This window comes from Strix aluco, chromosome 1, assembly GCF_031877795.1.
Source record: "Strix aluco isolate bStrAlu1 chromosome 1, bStrAlu1.hap1, whole genome shotgun sequence".
Lineage (NCBI taxonomy): Eukaryota > Metazoa > Chordata > Aves > Strigiformes > Strigidae > Strix > Strix aluco.
The window spans coordinates 164,514,537-164,537,045 of record NC_133931.1 but is presented as its reverse complement, the minus strand read 5'-3'; the positions used below and the strand labels follow the sequence as shown (position 1 = coordinate 164,537,045).

Below are 22,509 nucleotides of genomic sequence, written 5' to 3'. Positions count from 1 at the left end.
AGCTGACTGAGATCTGTTCCTGTGTTCCTATTGCTATTAAATCATAGTATTTCCATGCTAAAAATCTAGTCTGTATCTGTGGAGCAATTAAAAATGGTCACGTTTAAGAACCTTAAACAGTGTGCAGAGAAGCTAGACTTTCCTCTCAGCAAAAAACACATCACAATACATTTCTCTTCCACTTGCGGGATGCCCACAGCTGCACTTCACTGACCAGAAGTGCTGTAGCAACACGAGTGACCAGACACATTGCATATGTCCACAGGCTCTTGCCGAGGATAGTTTTGGATTTAGGTAGGTTTGTTGGGCTGCCATTACCTTCCTTCATCCTGCATAGGGTCAGAAAACAGGGCCTGCTGTTCGGTCAGGTGCTGTTCAATCTCATCCAGCTTCTCCTGGAAGCGCTGGCAGGAGCTCTTCATCGCTTCTATTTCATGGAGGGTACACTACACAGAAAAGCAAGAAGACACCTCACTTTACTACTTTTCTTTGAGCACTTCCATGTCGAGTGCATTTGAAGCTGACAGCCTGAATGGTACAAGTCCTCCTCTAACCTGCACAACAGGGATTCTGTGAGCAGTGAAAGTCCAGATGGCACTTCAAGTGAGTTTGCTCTGGGTGCATCACTCACATCCCAGTCACCACCTTTTCTCCTAAAACATGTAGGATTAAGCCCTGGCACTACTTGACCCAATGAGGATTTCATTTTTGCCATTGAAAGGGAAAAGGACTTTGATCAAAGATCTGACGCAATGTGCCAAATTCTGATGTTACTGCACTGTTGTCAGACATTATATTTGAGCAGGATGAGTTGCTATGGATTAATGATAGGTTAAATTATTGGCCACTGGATGTTAGAAACTGTTTTTAAAAAGAGAAGAAGGGAGAGGGGGAGAGAGGGAAGATAAATAAGAACTATGAGAAGGAAAAGCGTTTTTCATGATGGGTGCTGCTAAGCATTACACTGGTAATTTCTTATCTATTACCAGTTAGAAACCTAGAATTGGATTTATCTAACTAAGTGCAGACATTTACTGCCACAGATGTACGTGCAAGTACTGCATCAGAGCAATTGTTCCAATCTAAAAGTAGACATCCATAATAGGTCAGAGGATCTATGCTATAAATGTAACAATTACTCTTCATTGAGAGAAAGTATCTAGTATGATTGATCATCTACATCTGCCCTGATTTCTACAGGAATGTCTCAAGGCAGGGGAGATGAATGAGCAGGAATGGCACATGAAAAAGTATAGGCAGATTTACAAGTTACTACTTTGTAGCACGGGACTAACACAATGGCAGCCCTCTAGTGACATCTAAATAAATCCTGTAACTGGAGTCCATCAATGTCTGAGTTTCTAGACACATTAAAGACTTTTCCTTGACTTTTCACATCTTGTCCAGGGCAGTAATGGAGACAGCATCATCCAAATAATTTTGGAGACAATACCATCTGCCTTCTGAAAGCATGCCCCCCTATTATGCTGAAACTGCTCCAAGTGCAAGAAGGTGTTTGGCACGTTCCCATCTTAGCAAATTTTGGTTTCTTGTAAGCCATAGGAAGACAGTGTACAAACCTGCACTCCATTGCTAACCACTGTAACTGATAGAGAACAAGAGGTGTGTTTGCAAAGCATAGAAATGCCCAGACTCTTTGGGTTTCTGCAATCATGTCCTTTGATGATCTCTTCGTGTTTGTGTGCTTGAATGTGTTCCTCAGTCCCATCAAGGCCTGAAACATGATGAAGACCTCCCTGCTAGAGGATCCACTTCAACTAGAGGGCAAAAGATGCTCCCCATGCATTTGAGAAACCTCATTCTCAATCTTCATTTCAATGCAACTGCATTAACCCAGGGATAAACCATCCCATAGCAGTAAATCAAAAAAATCTAGCCCCAACAGCCATGGAACTGCATCAGAAAGGGCTAATTAGAGTCTAATAGTAGTTTGATAAGGCCAGTCCTGTGACCGCAGCGGAGGTGAGCTCTCCTAGCTGTCTGCTTCCTGTGGAGCACAACTGGTGCTTTTAATGCTGTGGGTCAGGGCAGCAATCACACACCACTGAGGCAGTCAGATGTGTTATGAGCACCTTCAGATTGAGTGTTGCCTGATTTCCCATTTGCCCCCCACCCCAAACTTTAATCTTGATTCTCAGGCAGTTTTCTTGTTCCTAGATGGGAGTGTGTGGGGTGCAAGTGAGAAGTGACCACATAGTAATCATGATTTCTTCTACCCACTGCCAAATCGGAGCAGAGTGAGGATTTATAGCCATCAAAAAAAGTGTACTTGAATGATCTTGAAGAGCTCCTGTCCTTCAGGTCACTAGGAAGAAGTCGATGGGCCACAGACAAATTTCTAGGTGGTTTGTCAAGGCTAACAGAAATCTGGAAAGCACCATGCAAAAGACTGAAAAGACACAATGTGGATAGGTTTGGTAAAACGTCGTGACAGTCCTTATAGATGAGGTACAGGCAGCTCCCCTGGCACTGGCATGTCTCAGAGCACAGGTTCACATAGATTAATTCAGAGTTCACACTCAGCAGGGGTGGAGAGGGGACTAACTGTTCCAGGACTACTCTCATGCAAGACCTTGTTTAAGGTAAGGTGCGTGTGAACGGGGCAGATTTACTAACAGTTGCTCCATGGTGATTGCATTCCCCCTGCACGCCCTTGATAAATGGGATGTGACCTGAGCGAGCTTCTCTCAGTAGAAGATGTGGAAACTACCTCACCTGTAACACAAAGTACAAAGTAGGCATGGGTGTAATCTCTGCAGAGTGACTAATAACTCACTAAATTCACTCACTTACTGCACAATGACTTGAATGTGGAGCCATATCCCTAAAACCAGATCTTGGATAACAGTACAGTGCAAAGGCTGTTCCTGCCGCATTCCTTGTCCACAGACTAGAGAAGACAAATCACCACTAGCCCCCGTTAGAAGAGTGGTAAAATAGTAGTGAATCAATGAGAAAAGGCTTCCCAGTCCAGCATAAGGTACTGACTCACTGCCATCTTGTGGCAACAGCAAGATAGCCAACAAAAGGCATATTTTCCAATATACTGTTCAAAGACATTGCAGACTTATATATTCAGTGATGGAGCAGGATAAAATTCACCAGTTTCACTTTCTGGAACTTTTATCTAATAACTTCCTCCCCCAATTTGTACAATAGTTCAAGTTTCATTTCCTTACGAAGAGCAAATAGAAGAGAAAAACCAGAAACGCTTGCAAACTAGCAGGAAGTATGCTGCTCCTTCCACATTTTTCTCAGTATGCCAAAGCTTCCTTGCTTTCTTCCCCAACACACCCTGAGTCTTTCACAACTTTTGGGACCTCTCAGCAATTCTGAACAAAGAAATAAAAATCTGGTAACCTTTTAATGTCGGTATTTTTATTGCAAATATTCATCTTAGTGGGACTTTAGATTTAGTGCAAGCTTCTTATTCTACCTCAGTAAAATGGCTTGAGGCTCTGAGAAGTCGCAATTCACTTTGATTTAGAGTAGTTTGGCTTATGGTATGTGTCTGGGTGTTCACACTTAGTCTTTAATAAACACTAAGTGATACAACCTAAATGAGTTCTCTGGTACTAAGGGGATTAGACTGAATCATGGAACCCTGCATTTTCTGCTGTCCAGTAAGTTACTGTAACTCAGCTGATTCACAGGAACTCACTGAAACTCATTCTCATCTCTCAGCTTTTCATTTGACCTGTAAACTTCATCACCCAGTTTGCAGTAACCATTTTAAGATCGAACTGATGTACATAAGTTACTAAAAAAAGCAGCCCAACAAAACTATAGGTACACAGATACATTTGCCATTTTTGTCCAGAGGGAATGTTCCTTTCCTCATCCATTTTCTCAGTTGCATTCCCAAGATATGTCTCACTGAAGAAGCAAGCATGGCAGGAGAGGAAAGGAAAAGGCAGCTTGTACATTTAACTCGTAAATGTGTCAGCTGTCCACGTCTATGAAGAAATACACTCACCGGAGCAAGATTACGCCTTGCAGTGTCCTGTAGGAGCATCAGGGTTTTCAAGAGCTGCAGCTCAGCGGTGGCACGGTTTGAGCAGCAGCCTGCAGGGCGTTGGAGAGAGGCAGCCACGGGGAAGGTCCACGGGCAGCAGCCGTGGCAGCAGCAGCAGTGACAGCAGTGACTGCCCGGCGCACCCTTGGCACCAGGGCCTTCACCCCAGCAGCCTGACCTGTGTTTGCCACAAAGCATGCTGTCAAGAGAGGCTGATTTTGTCAGGTGAGTACGGGGCGGAGAAAGCAGTGGTGGCCACCTGGGTTTCCTGGTGGGGATGTCAGTTTGGCTGGAGGCTTCAGCAGTCTGCTTCACTCCATCCTTCAAAGCCCCTGGGTCTGACTGTATAAGAGGACCACCCTCAGAACAGTGCACTAAAATGTCAGAGAAGTCTACAGGATCTTTCCTAGCAAGGCTCTCACTGAGAGGAGCATTCTGCCCTGTGCCCTTCGTTCTTGAAGTAAACTCCAGCCCTGAAGACATCTGAACGGTAACAGATTTCAGAGGAGCAAAACCCATTTCACCATTTTGGACAGTGTCTCCCTGTTCTGATTTGTTAGCTCCTAATATCTCCCCTATGCTACCAGTCTCTTGATCTGAAGATGAACATAATCCAGGCCCTCCTGCTAGGCCAGAGGGGTGCTGACGAGATACTTGCAGAGAACAGCTTGAAGATGTCCTGCTCCCAATTTGTGCTGCTGAGCCCCACTGCAGAGTTTCTGGGAGCCCCATTTTGGGGGAGCATTTTGTATTTTTTGAATCACCATCCATTTTGCAGAACTTCTGCCCATTTGTCACCTCATTCACTGCAAGGGGGGTACCATCTTCACTGACCACTCCCACACCCCACCATGGTCCTTTAACACATCCTGTATGACCTCCATGGGCATTTTCATGACATGCAACTCCAATGTCCTTTTCAGTGCAGCACTTCTCATCTTCAACTCTGATCTTGCTCTTGCTGATGACTGCAGAGTTTATATCACTCAGTTCAGTGAAGGTTGCATTCACCTCTTTGTGTCCGCTACTAAAATATAAATGACAATCAAATTTGGAGGAGCTAGGATCCCCTTCATCCTGAATATCACCCTGAAAACAAGGACTATGCTCTTTTATGCACCTCTCTTTTTCCAGTTGCTTGCTTTTAGTTTTATCCTCTTTCTTGTCCGTGTCACATAACATTTCTTGGACAAAACTGTGTGGCTCAGCATTACATGCCTGATTCTTGCCATTTTCTGCAGTCAGCAGCAGAGTCTCTTCTCCCCGGTCACTGCATGCTTTTGTTGATGTAGGTATTGTTAAAATGCTGTCGCAAGCTGTGATGAAGACCTTAGCAACAAAATCATCCGGCTTTTCTTGTAAATCTTGATTTAACACAGGAAGAACTGTGCTATGTGACAGACCTGTTTCTTGATTGTGGATATCAGAAATAAAATTAATCCTTCCTGACAAAGGTGCATGCTGAAGTGGGTAAGAAAAAAGATAAGAATAATTGAAATACTACATTTGTTCTATCACACTGTTTCACCCACCACTGTTTTGCCCTGGGCACCCCCAGCAGGTCTTTAAATACATCTTTAAATACCCAGTGAACCAAAGAATCAAAGATTCTTGTAATATTTCTTCTCTAATGCCCGTAATCTTGCACAAACCTTGCATTAGTGTGGTGGAAGAGTTGCACAAAGTTCTGAGAAAGCTTCTCACCTTCTGAAGTTTTCTAGGAGGATTAATCTGTTTTCATGCAGCTTTCACAACTCCGTGGGTTTTTTTATGCTACTTTTGCCAGGGTTACAGAGTTTTCACAGACCTACCAATAACTATTGCTCATTTCTTACTTGCAAAACTACAGGTTCTGGCAGCTCCTCCATGAACCCACTGCTGTCTGACTGGCAGCTGCTTGTTCTTGTCATCACCACCTCTGCTAGGGAAAACAAAAGGATAAGAAAAATTAGAAAGAAAGACAGAAAGCGGTACCAGGCCAAAATGGGTATAGAAATAAGCAGGGGCAATTTAAATGTGCATTTCTGGAAATATTCTTGATCCTGGACAGAAATCTGCAATATTGCTACAACCAGAAAAAAATAACAAAAGATACTCAGGATAGCTATTGCTGATCTTACTAAGCTTTGACTTACTCACCAGTGTAATCATTAACTGCAGATTTCAGGTTTTTATATATTCACATAATATACACAGTGTAAATAACCTATAAAACAGCCAACCAGTTTTCTGTTGGCTAAAAGCAGCACAGTTTTCCTGTGCTAAAAGTGTTGACTTTTGATTGTCAGAACTGGCTCAGTCCAAGTCTCATTCATAACTACGTGGTTTCAATGGCTTCAACCAGGTGACTCCTGCAGGAAAAGGGAGCTGCCCTAGCCTCTCCCTAGACCAGTCTGTCTCTACTTTGAGGCACTCTGTATCATGTCTGTTGTTTTTTGGTCTGAGGACAAGAAATCAGAGTAACCAGCAGAGATGATGTAGGGTTGCATGGCAAGACATAAAGGCAAGAGGAAGATATTCTAGATTTAATCCTGAGAAGGTTTCTAATCTAGCAGCCACATCATCTGGCTAAGCCAATTATTACTCCAACTTTTGCAATTAAATAAATTATACACCAGTAACTACCGGATTTAATGAATAAAAGCCAACCATCTTTAAAAGTACAAGTGCTTGAAAGTAAATCCTCAGTTATCCTGTACATCCCAGTACCTCTCAGCCCTTGGATAACTTGCACTTTCAGATAACCTTCATCCTCAGATAATGCCCTTATTCTCAGATAGCTGGCACAAAACCAGAGGTAGAGTTGAGGGAGCAGGCTGAGGGAGTCTGCTGGGGAAGGGAAGGGATCACTTCCTCTCTTGTTCCTTGCATACTGGATCCTCTACTGGATCCTAGGGCTTTTTGTCTTCTGGTTGTATCCACAAAAATATGACAATTCACCTAGCAGTTCTGAGACCTGAGTTATTAATTCTCATTTGTGTGAATCAGAAAATGCAAAAAAAGAGTCTACAAATTATGTTTTCACACATTAACAGACTATGGGCTTTATTAAATGTACCTTGGGCATCAATTAATGAAAATCACACAATCTAGTAGGCAGCAACGGTAAAATCAAAACCAGATATCATTTTATGGTTTTAAAATTAATTACTTGCATTGTCAGTCCTGGTATCATCAGCAGCACAGCAGTCAGTCAGTCACTTTCCTATTTCGGATGAGAAATATGTGGTTCCCATCTCACACATTACAAGATATGCAGTGATGTTGCTGAAAATTGCCTGTTTTGTGGGTGGTCTCAAGACTCATGCTTACAGTTTCCCACAAACGACATCATGGTTCAGCTTCTCCCCCAGGGAGACTGCTCTACAGATTCTCTAAACTTTTTTAAAAGCTGTTTCAATTACCCTTTGCATCTTTGCCAGCTGTTGCTTCCACAGTGTCAGTCTGGCCTATAGTTTTCCATACATAAAAATGAAGAAAGAAAAGCTTTGGAAAAATTTTGAAAACATCAAATGTTTCAGCTGCTGTAGTTCCAATCAATTTGAGTTTCCAATACGCAATTGTATCCTACAGTCATAACAACTGACCTTCAGGCTTTAAAGTTTGAAGAGTTAGAAGACCACATTATCTGCTTACCTAGTGTTTTAAGGTGCCTGTTTTTCTCCTGAGACATGCAGGATACCGAAGTAGCTGGCATGCTACTAGAAATTACATGTAGGGAAAAAAATCTGTAACTTTTAATGGAAGAGTAAGTGTGGTTAGAATTCATCTTCCGACCTGGTCAAAACCAGGTGGCTGTAGCCAGGTTTGACCCATTTATTAAGATAAATGTGATGCATCTGTTTCAACAACAGTCAACTGAGTTTTTCTATTGCAACCACGCAGCCTTTCCACCCACATTTACATCCATGCACTAGCTAGAGAAATACTCAAAACATGTGACACTGGACTCTGGGCTTATCTTTAGGCACAAAGTGAGACATTAAAGATTGGATGAAGTGTCTGCAGACCAAGTTAGTATCTCTACAGTTAGGCTACAGCAAGACCTCCATGTGTCTCCCCGGACTTGTGCTGGAAGGAGGTGTGGTGTGTGCTCTGCTATCATGGCTCTCATTGATTAAACGTGCAAGGTATGCAGATAAATCAAGGCTCAAAACACTCTGAAAGGCTCTCTGTGTATGTATTTTAAAATGGTAATATCATAGGACCTAATGAATATTCTGAGCATAAATCCAGTTTCTACAATTTTTATGTTAGCAAAATAGAAACTTATAAAAGAGAAGTAAAGTAGAAGGAGAACCATGTTAAGCACAGTTCACCTGTGCTTATTACTGTGATTTCTTGTCCTCAGACTAGGTAACCACCTTCATCTGAGTTAGGCATCTAATTTGCACCTACCTACATATTAGTTGTGTAATGAACTAACTCTCCTAAAGGCTTAATTTCCCTCTATAATCAGTGCAAAGTGATGTCTCCGAGGGTCTGAGCTGCAGTTCTTTTCCAACTACATTCCGATGCCGAATTTAATCATTACATCCCACATTGACTTGCAAGATTTTACCCAGTATGCCAAGCCCTGTTGAAGGTAGGCAGGTGAAGATATGGGAGTTTTAAAAGATGAGTTGTTTCTCTGACTCTAACACTTTATTCAAAGCCAGTCAAAATTCCCTCCACTTCAATGGAAGTCTGAATTTAAAAAAAGACTTAGTAAAAATGAATATGGGCCTTCAATTCAAGGTGGTGTAAAAAGCTATGAAGAGATTGCCAAAATACTCCCACAAGGACTTAAAGCTGAACAACACGCTCCCGGGAGAAACGCAGAGCAGGGCTGTATTGGGAAGGCAGGTCACACTGCAAGCTGGAGCTGTGCTGCAACTAGATTAAACATGATAGCCTTTTCAATTTGAGGCAGCCCACTTTCAACCTATGTAAATGTAGTTTGGTTTAATGTCTGTATACCAGAGCCAAGTACTGTTTGCATAATGGCGGGCAGCATTTGCACATTGAGGAAACTGTGTTTTGGGTGAGGAGCGGGCCAATCTATCACTTTACTTCCTCTTAGTGTCCCAAATAGCAGTTAAGTGAGACTGCAAATTAGGCCATGCCTGATGCTGTCCTCAGGAGGAATAGAGTTTCCCTCTTTGTGAAATCTTCAGCAATGTTAATAGCTTGTCAGTGGTAACAGTTCGGTTTTTCTTGGCAGGCTCTAATACCCAGTGAGGATACCCATAGCCTGAATTTCTACTAGGAGACTGACTCTTTGCAGGGGTCCAAAGTGGGTCTTTGCTAGGTATCCTAGGACAATTCCTGTATCTACCAGGTATCTGATAATGTCCAGACTGGATGCTGGTGGTGGTTTGTCCCAGAATGGACTAGCACCTAAAGCCCTTTCAGCTGTGGCCAGGGTCACCTTTGAGGACACCACTTCTTCACAGAAACAATTCCTCATGTTTAAATGAACTAAAGCCTTTTAGCAGCTGGAATATTGTCTTTAGGAGGGATACAAGTTGGCCAAAAAGATGAGGGGGAAGGTCAGCAAAAGTTACATATTTTGTTTTGACGTTTTTAAATGCTCCCATCTTTCTCTTTCAGATGAGGTGTGGTGTTTTTTTTCTTGAAAGCAACATAATTTTTTAATTTGAAGAATGGTGCAAAAAATGGGTTAAATCAATCACCTGAACATTAAGCAAAACATGTTTCCATTCCTAGTCTACCCAAACCGCATTTTTCCCCCAATCATTTGGTTCAACCACTGAACCAAAGTATCCATTATTCATGTAGCTCTGCTCAGTTCTCCTAGTGTGTGGAGACACCCAAACCTGTAGAGATTCTGCAAATACATGCAGAGCATCACACCAAGGAAAGATAAAGTATGTTTGGAGAAGAAGTAGAGACGCAGACCAGTATTCAACTATGAACTAAAAATTACAACTCTGGGCCCTGTGCGGAGAATACATCTGGCTATGCTGGAAAGAGGAAGCCTGAGAATCGCCCCTGAAGATCTTGGTGAGGAAAACCTTGGCTCTTCGCCTTTCTGTGCTAATTGAACTGGGATAGTTTAGCTCCTGCATCCCATTTCTGTTCTGCCTGAATTTTAAATAAAAATAGGTTAGAGGAACTTACTAATCAGGTTTCTGCTTCATTTTGTATTGTATAAGAAAGTACATGCCTTCCAAACCCCAAAGGTCCCACAGCTTTCCAGCCCTTTACTTGATCAATCCAATTTCATTAAGAGACTTTTTCTCTCCCCTTATTTGCATGCAGATACAGTAGCTCCCATTTTCAGCAGCCTTCAGTGCAGGAACTTTCTGAAACTATTGGGCTCCTAGGTTCACCGTTAATGAAACAATATTCCCTAATTAGTAAAAAAAAATAAGTGCTGGTGTACAATTCTGCATTCCTCTGAAGACTCCACAGCTGGTTTTCTGTGGACTTGGCTGCAAACAACACAACCTCTTTCTAGTTTCCAACCTGGAGAATACTTGCAAACTGCAAAAGATGCCATGAGAGCTACTACACTGCTTGTAAATAATAGCACATTTTTTGTATGTCTTTTGAAACACATTAACATTGATGAATGCACTTCAATATTTGTTTTCTACATCATTTAAGTATGTGGGGAAGCATAAGCACAAAAACTTCAAATGTGAGAGCATTTGTGCAAATTCGAACTTTAAATTCACAAATTAAAATCTGGACTGCTCATCGTGTCATAAGGAAAAGCAGAATGGCCAATTGCAACCTAGCAATGCTGTTCAAATTTTAGATATTTTTGTTGCTGTTTGAATGCTGTTGGACATTGATGTGGATAAATACTTCTAAAACTGTCTGCTACATACATGGGACTAAATAACGCACAGATGCCACAATTTAGTCAGATATTTTGTAAAAGAAAAAGAAGCCTGAAGGACTTAGAGTAAGACTTTTCCACTTCACTCTATAAGCAAAAGCATTTTGCAGCCTCTCTCACACAAAATTCTCAAGGCATTAACTTCATTACAGCTTAAACGCTCGGGCTAAAATCAGCAGGGAAACTAGATTGAGGCTTAAATCTATGCATAATATTCCCACACCCAGAGTTAAGTGGACACACAAATATCTCACTGATTGAGCCTTAAGAATCGCATCTGTTCAACAATTGTTGAATTCAATAGTAGCTGAATGCAGTAAGAGATGGGACGAATGAAGATCACACCATGTTCACAGAAGTGCCAGAACTGAATAGATATTTTATTACATTTTGGATGTTTTGTTTTTTTTCTTCTCAAACACAGTCATCAAATACTAAAAGTGCTTGGTCCACACGCAGCTCTAGCTGCAGCGTGTGGAAGATGTGGCTCTGATTCTCCAACACAAGGCAAAAAGAATCAAGAATTTCTATCTTACGTGACAAAAAAAGGACTTTCAAAAATACATTTTCAGATAGTACTTTCAAAATAGAAATGGGTTCATTTTGAGTAGTTAACTGGATCCTTCCCATTTAGACGTTTCACTCTATCTCTTCCTGCTCTGCAAATTGATAAATCCATATGTTAGCCTTAACAACTCTGCCCTGCCTATGCCGTCACAGAAAATAATGTTGCAGGATGAGCTGGCTATGTGCTAGAGGAATATGTCAGCTGCATGGCACAGTTACAGATGGTCCAGTCTTGCGATGGGAAAGCTGCTGCAACTGTCTCCCCTCTCCTGCTACTCAGAGAATAGGCATCGCCAATTTTTGACTATCTCGCTCCACGATATGGCCATTAAGAGCTAATAAAACTCCACTGAAAATATGTATTCTGCATAAACCACAAAGAACCCTCTTTTTAGTGCTGTTATCCAGAGCAGTGGACTCTGGAGCTCACCCAACCTTGGCGCACCAGAAGAAATTATTTTGTACAACTTTCAGCATTTTGGGAAAAGAAACATTGTTATTCATAATCAGTTCCCATGTATGTGGAAAAACTTGACCCTTTCTAAATGTTCCATAAAATCTGTTCATTCCCAGCATTCCATGCTGTCTTTCCTTAATCCAAGAAGTAGCACCCCCATAGCTAACTGCACCAGTAACTGACTGTTGACTATGAACGTAAACATTTCATTTAGTGCCACTGAAATTTCAAAGGAAAAGTCTATTCTTAGTCTTTTTTTTTTTTTTTAATATCCGTGTACGACTTCTGTAACACCCATTCACTTTCCACATTGCAGAAATGGTGATGAACAAGCAAACTGAGATGAGAAAGAGCCAGTTTATTTTCTAGCCAAAGGCAATACACAGTTCTACAACTTGCCCCTAAGAGACATCAGTCCAGAGCTGCTCGTCACTGGAGCAGGGCTGCAGCACTGACCCCTTTCTGTACAGCTACAGCTGTTCTGTGCTGCATTTCAGGGGTACAGTCACCAGATGGCAGCAGCACATAAACCACAAATTGTGTTTCCAAAAGCCAGTACAAACTGGAGTTTTTATCCATATCCTTCTGCAAATTTTATTTTTCAATGACATTATAGAAAAAAATAGATAAACCATCTTATTAGAATAGTCATATTATTTGAAAGCAAATAATGCACCCCAAAATGCACCAGATGCAGCAAAACCTCCTGTTCTTATTCAAAACCAAGTGTAGCTGTGAAATTTGTCTGTCCCCGGCTCCCTTTGAATTGAAGGGGAATTTCATGTCCATCATCTTACACAGTGTGACTGAGTGAAAATATATTTTTAAAAAGCTCTACATAAAGCTATTTCTATTATTAATTGCGCCCCACCATGCTGGTAGGTGCTGGATAAATGGAACAAAAGAACGGTCTATGCCCAGAAGAGCAAAACCTGGCTCCTCCAAGGTATTTCCTTCTGCTTGTCAAAGCCCAGTTCCCCCAGTTCTCACCCAGCCTGCAAAGTTCTTCTCCCCATCACTTTGGGTACCACTGGCATATGGAGGACTTCAGCTACACTTTTCTTTTTGTGGGGATGAAGACAGACTCAAGGGGGGGTGAACAAGGCTGGGAAAGCCCTGCAGTCCCCGTGACTGCAGCTGCCTCAGGTGGGACAGGACTGCCTGCATGCTGCACCCCGAGGAGGCGAGACAGGGCCAGGAGGGATGAAAGGTGGCGGGCACATATGTCATATGACAGCTACTGATATTTTGCTTCATCTCCATGTTCAGCCTGCAGCTCTTTGCACGGTTATCATTGAGGCAGTCACAGCCATCATTAGCAGGAGACACACGCATAGCTCCACGGGCACTGGGAGCGCACACACTGTGCTTCCCACCCTCCTGAGCAGCCTCCCGCTCCTCACCCAGGGCCCGGCTCCCTGCAGAGTTTTGGGTGCCCACGTTCCCCTGGGAGAACATTGGACTAGATGGTCTCCATGTATCAGCCATAAACACTTAAGGGAACCAGGTCATGGAGCATTAAAGACACAGTCTGCGCTGGCATGGCAGAAATATCTAGGTAGAAAATCCACATCTATCATCAGAGCATTCAGCTTGAGTCCTCCTCCAGAACACCCGAGGAAAAAAGCAGTTTTGCACCAAGTTCCAGCCAAGTTTTTGGCTTAAGATTCAGTGTATGTATGGTTATGTCTAGCATGCTCATGGCACAGCACAGCCGGCAGGCAGAGCACAGCAGCCTGGAGCGCTGCCCAGGTTGCAAAACCTGTCTGAAAAGCAGGGTGCGAGGGTGCACTGTCAGCTCCCCGATGCCGTGGCTAGACAGCCGCTGGTACCTGCGCTATATGCTAGTATGCTTTAAAGCTGGTGCACATATTTACTGATTTAAAACTAGCTTCAGTACATCTGCTGCACACTACAGTCAGCGCCGTGACAGCAGGTATAAATATACTCCTTTGTGAAATGCCTGGGGCTGGTGGGTGGGTTGGCTGGCTCTCTCTTTCTCTCTCTCGCATTACAGGTTGTCCTGAGCTCATGTGTAGAAGGCAGCTTTGGAGGAGAATTGAATTAGCTGATAATATCCTGTAGAGCTACTCATTAAAGAAAAATGAAACCATTTTAATTTTTTTTTTTAATGTTCACTTCCCCTCCTCCCTACCCAAATCAGAGATGAATATGGGCAAGGGAAGAAGCATGTTTTCTGCCTCGTACGTCATTGAAAAGGATGTAATTTCCTGCATTAGTGAACCACCCTGTGCCTCTCTAGAGAGGGTCAGAACTGACGTCTGTAGGCATTGGCAGCAGAGGTTCACCATCCAGAAGTCTCCACCTTTGCCCCTTTCAAGAATATCCCCAGTACAATTTGGTCCACAATTCTGGAAGCCTTCTTAAAGAGGTTGGCTGGAGCTACAGGAAGTATTTGAAGTAGCTGGGGACAGAGGTCATGTCAGGCTTGGTAATTCAGATCCACATTGTGAATCTCCCACTCCGTTGCTGAGAGGAGCAGCCGCACCCTTGCAAACTGCCATGCTCAGGAGCAAGGCGGCTGCCTTCCCCGCGAGCCAGAGCTTCCTGTCGTCTCCTGCCTGTCCTACACAAGAACATACTGCCCTAGAAATGGTAAAAGTATAAATGAGTAATCCAAGAGCTGAATTTGACAGGAAAAGAGAGAACACTGTAGGCAGTTCTTTGTGATAAATGATGTTTCTGCAGTCTGGGAGGTTAGGAGTAGTGATGAATCTAGTCAAAACCTGAAATTGCAGTCGCTTTGACAATGGTCTTTTATCTTCCCTCAGCTGATGAAACAGCTTCAAACTTTGCCAGGTCCTCCTCCTACTTTTCCTTGAGAGTCAGTATCACTTCCATCTTATTTCAACTGAGCTTCAGCCAACTGTCATTAATTCAGATTCGTGCTGCTGCCAAATGTCGGGAGAGACGGGTGATGGTTGTGTCTGCTTCTGATGAAAATGAGAGGTAGAGCTGAATGTCATCAGCCTACACTGTAGATCACGTTACATCACAACTTCTCCCAGTAGCAGCTGCACAGAGATAATGAATAAAAAATAAGCAATTGCAGGGAGCCTCATAGGGCTCTCTGCAACTGAGAGCACCTCACAAAAGGGAGGATGGCTTCCAGCAACCCTCACAGAGACCTTTGAGAAAAATAAGTGAAAAGCCCCTATGTTTTGCAACTTCTGCCTGGTCAGCAGTGCCCAAAGCAATTGGGAGGCCAGAACATGTATCTGACTTTCAGGTGTTACTTTGTAGAGACCAACAGTCTATTACCATAGCTCTATTTCCATGGTAATAGCCATTAAACTGTGTTCAGAGGGTCCAAGAGTGTCAGGCTTAGTAAGCTTGCCTCTCTCTGTCAGTGATATTTTCCTGAGGAGGAATGCTAAGTATCAGCCAGTAGTTGACATGTATGTAGAAGAACTATGGAATATGAATCATATTTCTCATCCCTAAAGAAATCAGTGTTCTCTAGAGCATAAAAATACACCCAGAATAACACCGAAAGTCCCCTTTTCACAGGTGTCACCCAAAATCAACTCTCTCATAGCAGCCATGGCAAAGCAATGTGGTGCCATCAGAAAAGGGGTGCATGTTCTCACAAATCTACCTCGAAGCCCGAGCTGGACATGGGGTTGGGATTTTGAATTTTTCATCAAGGTTCAAAGGGTCAGGCTGTCAACTGGCACAGTTAGCATAGCAACATGGAGGTCCATCACTGTACGGGCAAGGCTCTGATCCTGCTATGCACTTTTGAGGCCATGGGAAGAAAAGGCAGAGGAGGAAATATTAGAAAAGACCTTTCAAGGTCTCAGCAAAACTTTAGCACAACTTGATTTCATTTCAGAAGTTTTCTTGTTTAAAAGGCTATCACTGTTAATCAAACCCAATATCTCTTAAGTATTTGGTTGTCAAAGTATTTCATTGTCCTCCTGGATACCTAAGGTATTTTATGATTTTTTCCCCATAAGATTTAAGCAACAGCAGGTTGTATAACTTTCACTGGGCCATCTGCCTGTGGTGTGTGCATATCCTTTCCCACTAGGATGAATCAGCTTGCTGCAGTAGGACCTAAAATATGACACATACGTGCAACAAAATGTTATAAATGTGCAATGACTTTAGGAATGTGCTCGCTGAAAATCATACAACCCCTCAAAGCTCTTGGGATGGCTGCTTAGACCTGAGGACTGCAGGCAGGATGTCCTGACACCACAGGCAGGTGGCACGACCTCCCAGAAGCCATTTCAAAAGTTTGCCAGACCTCCTTTCTTTGCTGCCCATCTAGTTTCTGTACTGATGAACATGGCATCACCACCTCCTGGGTCTCCAACTTTATATCCATTGCTGAACTCAGGCATATGCATGTGCGCAAGATACATCAAGGAGGACTGTGGCAAAGCAAAGCAGCCAGGGTATTCTCAAGAGCTGCAGAAGGAAATTGTCTTTCTAGGAAGACTACTCTGAGGGAACCAGACAACTCAGGTTGTTTCTGGACAGGGAAAAGATGCAGGAAGGTTTGAAGACTCATCGTTTCACAACTTTGCTTTTCAGTTTACTCTTTTCTCTCACTCTCTGCTTCTTTCTGGGACCACAGGACTTTCCCTCCAGAGTTCTTCAGGCTACAAAATGCATTAAAATGATACAGCTTCCTCTTATTCTCACTTACAGATCCCTTATGTAAGAAACAGGAAAGAATAAGAAGGTCTTTACGTGGCCCATGTGCAGAAGATGGGAAGAATATGGGCTGCGGCATCATAAAACAAACAGAGGCAACCCAAAACAGTTAAAGAAGGGGGATGTCTTCTTTGTGCCAGGTCACCTGCAGAAGATAGAACTGTTGCAAAGAGGGATCTATCTATTATGGATCTACTATTCATCATGTGTTATGAAGGGAGAACTCATATTTGGAGACTGTATGTGATCATTAACCAGTGCCAAAGTTTAATGTAAATATCAGGCAGTATCAACACAAGAGTAGTTGTAGGACATTTTTAAGTTCAGCTCCTGATTTTGATTGCAGCTTTAGCAAGTCTTCCCTTTGGCCTTCTTTTTGCCTTTCCCTTTTCTTTTAGTCTGTACTTAAAACTAAAAGTCACTGTGTTATACATGAAGAAAAACAGTGTTACGTAGGCACTACAGCAAATAAGAAATATGAAATAGCTGTTCACTTCTTAATACTGAAACTAGAAAAATGAACATGGAAAATCCTGTACTCTTTGAAGCATAGGAAATATACGTGCCTTTTCTTCTTGCACTTTTGAAGACATTACTCCTTCAATTGCAGGCAGACGTTACAATGGATAATAGATAATAAAGAGGATTCATATTCTTGGCACTCAGTCAATTAAAAGAAATACCAATTGCATTCTGCGAATATTCCCATGGTGCCAAACCATCAGAGGAGTTGGTGAGTAGGAGGAGTGAAGGTGTGATAACTGAAAGAATTGCTACTTGATAAGTCACAGGAGCTAATGTGTTAGCTCAGCATGCGGGGAAGCTAGGACGTTCCCAGCTGCTGCAAAAACTGGGTGTATGCGATCTCTGGCACCACTCGTTGGGACAAGATGAATCACAAGCGCTTCGGTAGCGAGCTACCATGTCACAGTGAGCCAGATGGAGGTGGTTACTTCTCTGATTGATTGCCTCTTGGGCTACCAAGGGCTTTTCCAGCAGGCTAATGCCTTTCTGTTGGCACTCGAGTGCCAGGGAGCAGTGAGTCCGCTTGGGTCAGCATCATGCAGGAATTCCTGCCTTTGGGGTGCATGGCCACCCCGCGGGGGGAGAGGGAAGTAAATAAGGAGCGAGGGGGAGCGAGTGACTACAGCGTGCACCAAAATAACACTGACTTCTGATGCCTCCCTAATAGACCTTGCTGCTAATGAATTTTCAGGCACGTGCTGAGTTAACGGGGGTGAGCAACATTGAAACATCCCTTAGTTAAACCCAGTGCTTTACAAAGGCTAATTGAAAAAGGAAGGAGCAGCAGGGGTGGGGTGGGGGGAGAACAAGTGGGGAGAGGGGGTGGAGGGGGAGAACAGCTCTATTTTTCACGTGCTGAATATGAAATCCCTGCAACAGATGAGTTTACATGCAAGCCTGCACCTCATCAGGGCAAAGATACAGTGAGTGGAGTCAAGTAATTTTCCTCTGCACACAGCATCCCCAGCCCCTTACCCTGCCCAGCCAGCTTTCTCAACTGTGAGCTTTAGAATATAAACAGCCAATAAGTAAGGACAATAACTGTAGTTCCTGCTGAGAGCTAACTCTGCCTGTCATGCATTTGCTGGGTCCTAATACAGGACAGTGAATAAAGCTTCATTACAGAACAATGGAGTTAGCTGCCAGAGCCTACAGATTTGAATAAACAACAAATAAGCAACATCTGCTCCAGCATATGTGTATGGTAAAAAAAAAGTCACAAAATAAAAGAATTTGTAAATGCCAAAAGCAACACTAAACTGCCAGTGCTACTGTAGAGTGAATTTTTAATTGCACATGCATACAGGCAGGCTGTGGGTATTAGTCTCACATATGTCTGGTTGCTGCCAACCTGGGAGTATAGATGAATTTAATTAAATAAGGATTATCCCTTCTCCCCAGTACAATTACTTATTTATAACAATGATAAAATTGCCTAATAAAAAAGATTGTAATATTTTTTAAAACAGAGCTAGAAAACACTCTGCTTTTCCTGTAAGTCATTCAGAGATGTTTGGGGGATTTGAGCGTCTTTTAAAATTAAGTCTCAGCATTCTGCCAAGAGAGAGGGAAAAAAAGCCTTATCATAAAGCCTACTGCAGTTAAACAGCCAGAATCTACATTATGGAGAAATATAAAGAAGACACACAGCAGCCAGGGAATTGGCTTTCATGGGGAGTGTAGAAAATTAAGCAATTGGACTAAAATTGAGGCCAGGCTACAGAGCCAAGGGACAATACCACTGGGACAAGTACTTCCATAAGTCACCCGTCTCTAATATGCTCCATCTAGGCAAAGCAGTCTGTTCCTATCTATCTCTATTTCTTCTCATAGTGGGCAACACACACTTTCCTGCTCAGGTGAGCTCCCATTTCAGCAGGGTCGTGTCAGGCTCTCACGTCTTCGTCATCACTCACACCCTTTCCAACAGAGCCCACGACCAAATAAGAATGGGACCTTACAGTATCAGGCACTGCATGAACCTTGAAAAATAGGCAGCCTGTGCCTCCGGGAATTTGGAGGCCAAATCTGAATGCTGGCATGCTCTCCTGGGAGCTGAGGTTTTCCTTGTGTCCATCTCCTGATGGACTCTATTTCCCACTCATTCCTATTTTGAGGACCCCTGCTTATGGGTCTGAACCACATTCTGCTGAATTTGGTAGGAACCTTCTTAAGAGCTAGGTATCATTCACTACTAACAATATTACATTCACAACTGGCAATTTTTAGACTGTTTCCATGATGCACAGCAAGTTGAATTCACAAGAAAACTCCCATGGCTATGGAGGGGTATTGCATTTAAAAGCAGTGGGAAAAAGAGAAAGAATATGAAAAGCCTGTAAAAAAAAGCCAGAAATCTCCACTTTAACTTTAGGCCATCAGTGACACTAAAACAACAAAGAAAGAGAGAGAGAGATATTCCAGTGTTCAAACAAAACTCTAAAACAGTATTATGGTTCCACAAAGGCATAAATCTTATATAATTTCAGTTTACTTGTATGATTTTGATTGATCGCTTAACTGGATGACAGTCTTACCTGAATTAAAAACAAATAATTACTTTCTGCGTTTTCTGTCATGAAATTGCTACTAAATACATGCTTATTCCTATGTCTTAAAAGAGTATTCAGGGCATACAATTGTTTTTTTCCCCTTACATTTTGATTGATACACCTATACAATCTGCTAAATCCTTTAACTAATGCCCATCATCATTAAATAGCACAGTCATTTTTTAGAGCTGAACAAAGAAAGGAAAAAACTGTGGGTAAGTTTGAATTTTTTCCCCACTGGGCTATGTCCACATCCTCTTTTTTTAATTTCTCACTGAATGTTTGTCCAAATGGTGTTTTTCACTGCACCAGTCCTGGGGAATTGCTGTTCTTTGTATAGATACTGCTATGAGCAAGACTACTGTTATGGAGGCTCGTCTTTGTTCATGCAGATCAAGACATCCATGAGAAAACACATCAAAGTAACCTAATTCAGGTGACAAATCATACAGTCTGAATAGCAACAAGGACCTGACATTAAGCCCCAAAAGTCACTGGAGCCACACGTTGACAGACTGGACACATACAACCCTGCCCGAAGATGAGGCAACAACAGTTGAATGCCATAGGTGTGCAATCTATTTACAGTTAAAAAAAACCCTAACAAAGCAACAAAGGTATGCTTACAGGTAATTTGAAAACAAGAATAAACCCACCAAAATGGAGGAATCAATGCTATATTCCATTGCCTTTACTCAGCTCTAGTATTTACCAAGAAAACCCCACATACTTTGATGAAAATCCTGGCCTCACCGAAGTCAGTGGTACTTCTGTCACTGCCTTCAACAGGCTCATCATTTCACTCCTGCAAATCCACCTGTCACTCCAGCCAATGGCATCTGTGCATCACCAGCACCAGTGGATAGCTGAATTTTATTTTTAGATACCTGCATATGAACTTAGGTTGCTTAATTATTTGTGCTGGCTCCCCAAAAGTGATTTAAAGTAGTCCTCAAAAGATGAGGGTTTACCAAACTTTCACCTTTGTGCCTTGCTCTCTGCTTCTTGATAGTTATTAGTTCTTTCACATTAAATTTCCGTCCCATTTAAAAAAACCCCACAACTGCCAGTCCTGCTTGAAGCACTAGTTAGCAAGGATCCCTAGAGGGCAAGGTCAAGCGTTCCCTGCTCTGGAGGCTGAACAGCCATTTCCCCAATAGTGCCACCTCTGACAGAAACCACTTCTCAGGATCCAAAGTCTGATTGCCCCAAATGACAGTATAACATCTGGTCTAACAGCTTTGCTTTAAATCCTTTCATAGACTCCTCAAATAACTTATTTTCTAACACACGATTCAGTGTCATGTCAGTTCATGTGGTGATAGTCTATGTGATACAGGAAACTCAGATGATGGGATTGAGGCCATGCTGCCACTAGAATGTCCTGGTTGAGCTGGGGACAGAGTGGCTGCAGAGCCACTATCTCCAGTCTTCTGGTTGACTTATCTCCTAGGGATCTGAGAGCTGGAAGATAAGGGGTCATCTGAGTCTGGCAAATAATTCACTGAGCAGGAGCAAAGTTTTGGTATCTCTTGGAAGACTAGAGAGGTCTGCTCAAAGCATTGGATGGGGACCCCACAGAAAGCTGTGCATGTGAGGTACCCTTTTCATGTGCGCTCAGTGTGTCTCCTTGACAAGCTGAGTCATATCAAGTCATATCATCTAGGCTGCCATATCTAGAATAATGCATCCAAATGCCAGAAGTGATGGGAGCATAGAGGGAAAATATATTGTAGGATAAGCTTTAGAAGCAACTACACAAGAACAGTGTTCTAAAACCAAAACTGGCCCAATTGTCTGTTTCGTGACACTCACCTGAAGTGGTGTCAGGAGCATTTCCACATAGAGTTTCATCCTCAAAACTCTGAATCTGAAACGAAAAGGAAGAGAGGAGGAAAAATTCTTATTGATGGTAATGATTATGAGTGTACATCTTATTATGAGGGGGGTTAGGAGTAAAAAAAAAAAAATTCTGAATATTTCAAAGCGAAAACATAAAATCATTCAGATGGTTTCTTTTTGGTTGTCTCCTCTTTAAAATATTTGATCTTGTCATAAACAAGGCTCTAGTCTCAGAACCTTTCCAATCCTTGCTTAAAGTAATCAATACATAAAAGTTCCTAACATGTAAATACACCAACAATCTTGTTTGAACAGCCACAGAGAAATGTCCCTAGGAAAAAAGAAAATGACTTAGTAGAAGAAACCCAAGGAAATGTAACCATATGGAGGCAAATTCTTGCCAAACAGTGTATGTAAGGTCAGAATTTTTTTTCCTATAGGAATGAAGATCTATTTGACTTTTTCACAGTATCAAGTGGAGCATCATGTCATGGTGCTGCACAGACTCCTTCAGAGAAATGCCTAAGAGAAAAGGGTATCTATTAGAAACAAGTAACACATGAATATGCGTGTTGGCTGTGTCCTCCATGCAGTCTGTGGCTCAAGAGATCTTTAAGTCCTTCATCGTCAAAGGCTAGAAGAATACAAGAGAAGGATCGCTCTATACGCGCCTGTTATTCTGTTCCCCATACATCTGCTACCGGCCATTACCAGACTAACAATTTAGGTGGCCTGATGGTTTCAGCCAGTACACGGTTCTTACAGCCTTAATTTAATGATGTGGCAGAGAATACTCAGAAGTTAAACAATATATACCCTGTCTAATTTGAGCATACAGTATTTACCAAATTGTCTTAGACATCAAACTGGGGAGTTTACGATCATCTGCATTTACTGCTCTGTCAATGTCCTCACTTTTGTGTGAGCCTCTAGTCACAGAGCTGCAAGTCCAGCATGCTAAGTGCTTTACAAAGACATATGAGCTGCTTTGGGG

At 42.4% G+C, this 22,509-nt stretch overlaps 1 protein-coding gene across 1 annotated transcript in view; it reads right to left on the bottom strand.

Annotated features, from left to right (window-relative positions):
- ITPRID1 (ITPR interacting domain containing 1) overlaps positions 1-22,509 on the bottom strand; it is a 34,296-nt gene that overhangs the window by 1,688 nt on the left and 10,099 nt on the right. Inside the window, 4 exon segments of the mRNA XM_074850052.1 lie at positions 319-446; positions 3,998-5,497; positions 5,872-5,957; positions 21,489-21,543. Coding sequence (XP_074706153.1) covers positions 319-446; positions 3,998-5,497; positions 5,872-5,957; positions 21,489-21,543 — 1,769 coding nt within the window.